Genomic DNA, 4,089 nt, shown 5'->3' on the forward strand with positions numbered 1-4,089 from the left:
TGACAAGACCTAATTACAAAGAATATGTAACACATGAAAATGAAAGGGTACTAAAGTATAGAAAAGAAAGGAGGAGGTCAGTTCCTTGCGCCCCGACGTATTTCTTGGTTTTGCCTCGGAGCTACGTTCGGTGTTTGTTTATGTAATAACAGGATAAGAATGACTCACAAATGAACCCAATAAGTCGAGAAGCAGCGGATTCTAAAATTTTAAATTAACGATTCTAATAAATTTACATATATTAAAATTGAAAAAATAGCGTTCAAACCACATATAACTTGAGGCGAATACATATTAAATCTTATGGATACGTCGAAGCCATTATATTTTTTAAAGTCGCATTTATAATTTTATATTTATTAAAAATTCAAAAATTTATTAATATTATACTTCGATGTATATCTTAGATTTGCCATTTTACTCAATTTTAGTGGTAATGAACACATAACATATATCTTTACATGCACCTGTATCATTATATTAGTAATTAATTAATTTATATTTTTACTTTAATTTATTTATTAATTATAATAAATTAGTAGTATGATTTAAAGTAAATATTGTCTCTTTTTCTCGCCCTTTCTCCAATCTTTATGTAAAAATATGAAAAGAAATTTTTCTCAAGCCCACCCCACTGTCATCCTAAGTCCTTACAAGTACCCGTCATTTCTCTCACCCCCTCCACTTCCTCAAAGGCAAAACCCCCCTCTCCTCTCTCTCTTTCTCCAATAAATTCTCTCTCTCATATTGCCACTCTTTTTTCTCTGGAGAAAGGAAAAAAACCAAAGCGTTACTACTGAAAAGTATTTCAAACTGGCGATCGATAACCAAGATATCACAATCCGTGAAATCAAGCCTAAGAACAGGCGAATCATGGTAAATTTCAAGAAACCACCAATCATTTTGGCTTCTGTTATATGGTGAAATTCTTTTATTTTGCTGACTCTTTCTTTTTTCTGAGTATAGGGACCTGATGAAGATGACAATAGGTGGCCTCTTTGGTTGAAGCCATTACTAAGGGAACGATTCTTTGGTCAATGTAAGTTACACGCTGATTCTCACAAAAGTGAATGTAATATGTACTGTCTTGACTGTATCAATGGCCCTCTCTGCTCTCTCTGTTTAGCCCATCACAAAGACCACCGTGTTATTCAGGTTCGCCATTTTTCATCTAATGGAATCACAAAATTGCTCTGTTTTTGGCTGCTTCATTTTTTAAACTGAGTTTCTTTTGGTGAAACAGATAAGGAGGTCATCGTACCATGATGTGATAAGGGTGAATGAAATTCAGAAATATTTGGACATTTCTTCAGTTCAGACATACGTTATCAACAGTGCTAAAGTTGTGTTCTTGAATGAAAGGCCACAGCCTAGGCCAGGCAAAGGGGTGACTAATACCTGTGAAGTCTGTGAAAGAAGTCTTCTTGATTCCTTCAAATTCTGCTCTCTTGGTTGCAAGGTACAGAAATTTCTTACTCCTAGATTTTCCATTAATTTCTCTGTTCTCTTTCCTTATCAAAATATTTCTTGCATTTTATTTGACTTTTATTATAATTGAATTGAGTGCACCCATAAAATTCTTGAATCTGTACATTTCAATGTATTAGCTCAATGGTCATTTACCTCACTGGTCCATTGATTGCAAATATTTAGCATTTTCAAAGTATTATCTCGGAAAATTAAAGAAAGTTGGATTTTTGAGATTGGCAATTGATTATTGTTGCATTTATTGTATTTCCCAATAGGAGTAAAAACTGATATTTTAGTCTTGATTGTTCAAGGGGATTTCTAAATTAAATCAATTTTACAGATTGTTGGGACATCAAACAATTACGTGAAGAAGCCGAAGAATTCGCCGGAGAAGAGGACGCCGGTGAAGGCATCGGAATCTGAAGACTCATACAGTAGTAGCAGCAGCCATGGCCGGAGAAACAAGATTCAGAGTTTCACTCCGTCAACGCCGCCTCCAACTTCTGCTAATTACAGAATGGCCAAGCGAAGAAAGGGAATTCCTCATCGATCCCCAATGGGAGGACTATTCATAGATTAGTATTTGCATCGCAGTCCTTTAATTTACATCTAAAATGCATAATGTCTATACTAATACAGCCTAGTTATCATAATAATGCAGCTCCTAAAAAACCCACCAAACACTAGTGCTTTCTCCAAAAAGGCCAGTGTTTTTGAGCTCTTTCGTCCAAAATAGTGGTATTGTATAAATTGGAGGGGTGGAAGTTGAAATAAGAAAATATGAAAGGGACTAATATAGTGAAGTTAGTAGGTGGGCTTAGAAAATAAGCTACTACTATAGTTTGATGAACTCTATTAGATAGACTGGCTTTTTAGCTTTTGATTGTTTATACATAAGTTTTGAGTCTCTTTCAGCCTGTGTAATCTAAAATGTAAATATATCGTGAATGGTTGGAATACTTAACAAAGTGTCGACATCTGGAATGAAGCTTTAGCATTGTAATCATCTCATCTGTTTTACTTTTGTATAACTGATGACACTCTACTATAGTTAAAATTTTTAGTTCTAATCATTTCTTTTTATTTGTAATGGTATAATTTTCATGAATAAATATTAATTTCGAAAATAAAATAATATTTTTTGAAAAAAAAAAAATTTCTTATGGCCAAACCAGTCCTAAATTCATGTTAAATGAAATAAAGTGGCTCTCTTTTATGCTTATATTATTTTAAGTTTGATGATGGAGCTATGAGTTGTTTCAAGATCAGCGGGAACATCGGTTTGAGCGCACTGAACACTAACTCTAACAACAAGTCACTATAATTTTATGAGTATGTCAAAGAATAGAATATATGCAGATCTTATCCTTAACCTGAGAAGATCTTTAACCTGAGGTAAAGAGTCTGTTTTCGATACATCTTGAACTTTCTTCCTCTAAAAATTTTTCACATTATTTTTGAAATGATTTGAACTCACGACATCTTAATTCAAAATGAATGAAATTAGATGATGCTCACCGCTGGAATACTGAACACTAACTCCAATATAATCTAAATGAAAGGGATAAGTAACGACACCCCAAACCCAAAGTGGGGTCCAGCATAGGCAATTGGGTGGAAATGGTGGCGGCATCAGATAGGGCACGTGTCAGACGTTGGTTAGTGAAGAAAGTAAGTTGTCTTGGTTCGTGGAATCTAAAAATTAGGTCAGCCGCCCTTGCTGATATAAATAGGGTTTTCTTGGTGGAGGAGTTTTCATTTAGTATTAGTGGAGTTGGGATCTATTTATGACTGTTGGATTAGTGTTGGATTGGACGGTCATGGTCACACATTGGGAAAGTTGGTTTTTCTGCATTTAGTTCTGTGCTTCTTCTTTATATTCATTCATTCCCAACTTCGTCGTTTTGTGCTGATAGTAACAGATTTTATTTTATTTATAGTAACAATTGAGAAGCTAGTGCCAATCCATGTCTCTTGCCGTTTTACATACACTACAAGTCTTTTCTTTGAGTCTTTGATTGATGAAAAGAAGATGAAAGTGCATTGTGGAGCCGACGGTCTTTCTCCTGCTGCAAATGAATACAATATTCTCTTCGAAACGAGGCATTAGTTAGTTTTTTCCCAATCTCATCTTTACTATTCCAAGAGGATATGTATCATTATCTCATTTTAAGTAAGAGGTAAATGAGAATAGTTTAATCAAATAAATACGATCAATGCTATCTTTTTGTTTTGGTTCTCCCGATTAAATTTTGAATTCGCGCCAAGAAATCATATGTTGGGTGCTATCAAATAATTTCTTAATAAATATACCAAAACTTAAAAGATGAATAAAAAAATTTGGAGGGGGATGATTGATGAACATTTAGCAATGTGAAGTCTTGAGTTGAAACAGATTAAAAGTAAGGATGACTTATCGTCTATTGTTTAACTTATTTACACACAAATAGTGCAAGAGAAATCCATATTATTAGAGCACCTAAAAGATCAAGTAATATTTTTGCATTATCCCATTCAAAACGTATATTCTAAGGGGTCGTTTGGTATAATGGATAAACAAAAATAATCTTGGATAAAAATTTAATACCGCCTTATCTCTTGTTTGGTTACTGATCCAAG

At 33.9% G+C, this 4,089-nt stretch overlaps 1 protein-coding gene across 1 annotated transcript; it reads left to right on the forward strand.

Annotated features, from left to right (window-relative positions):
• Nucleotides 1-683: 683 nt before the first annotated feature.
• LOC107815271 (protein RGF1 INDUCIBLE TRANSCRIPTION FACTOR 1-like) lies at nucleotides 684-2,476 on the forward strand. The gene is made up of 4 exons (XM_016640834.2): nucleotides 684-876; nucleotides 967-1,155; nucleotides 1,244-1,459; nucleotides 1,811-2,476. Exons 1-4 carry the CDS (start codon nucleotides 874-876, stop codon nucleotides 2,048-2,050), a joined length of 648 nt encoding a protein of 215 aa, XP_016496320.1. The 5' UTR covers nucleotides 684-873; the 3' UTR covers nucleotides 2,051-2,476.
• Nucleotides 2,477-4,089: the final 1,613 nt, after the last annotated feature.

Source organism: Nicotiana tabacum, chromosome 22 (assembly GCF_000715075.1).
Source record: "Nicotiana tabacum cultivar K326 chromosome 22, ASM71507v2, whole genome shotgun sequence".
Lineage (NCBI taxonomy): Eukaryota > Viridiplantae > Streptophyta > Magnoliopsida > Solanales > Solanaceae > Nicotiana > Nicotiana tabacum.

Excerpts from the sequence above, each read along its gene's own strand:
- LOC107815271 (XM_016640834.2), top strand. Across the intron at positions 1,156-1,243 it reads AAGACCACCGTGTTATTCAG|ATAAGGAGGTCATCGTACCA; the intron begins GTTCGCCATTTT and ends TTGGTGAAACAG. Across the intron at positions 1,460-1,810 it reads TCTGCTCTCTTGGTTGCAAG|ATTGTTGGGACATCAAACAA; the intron begins GTACAGAAATTT and ends TCAATTTTACAG.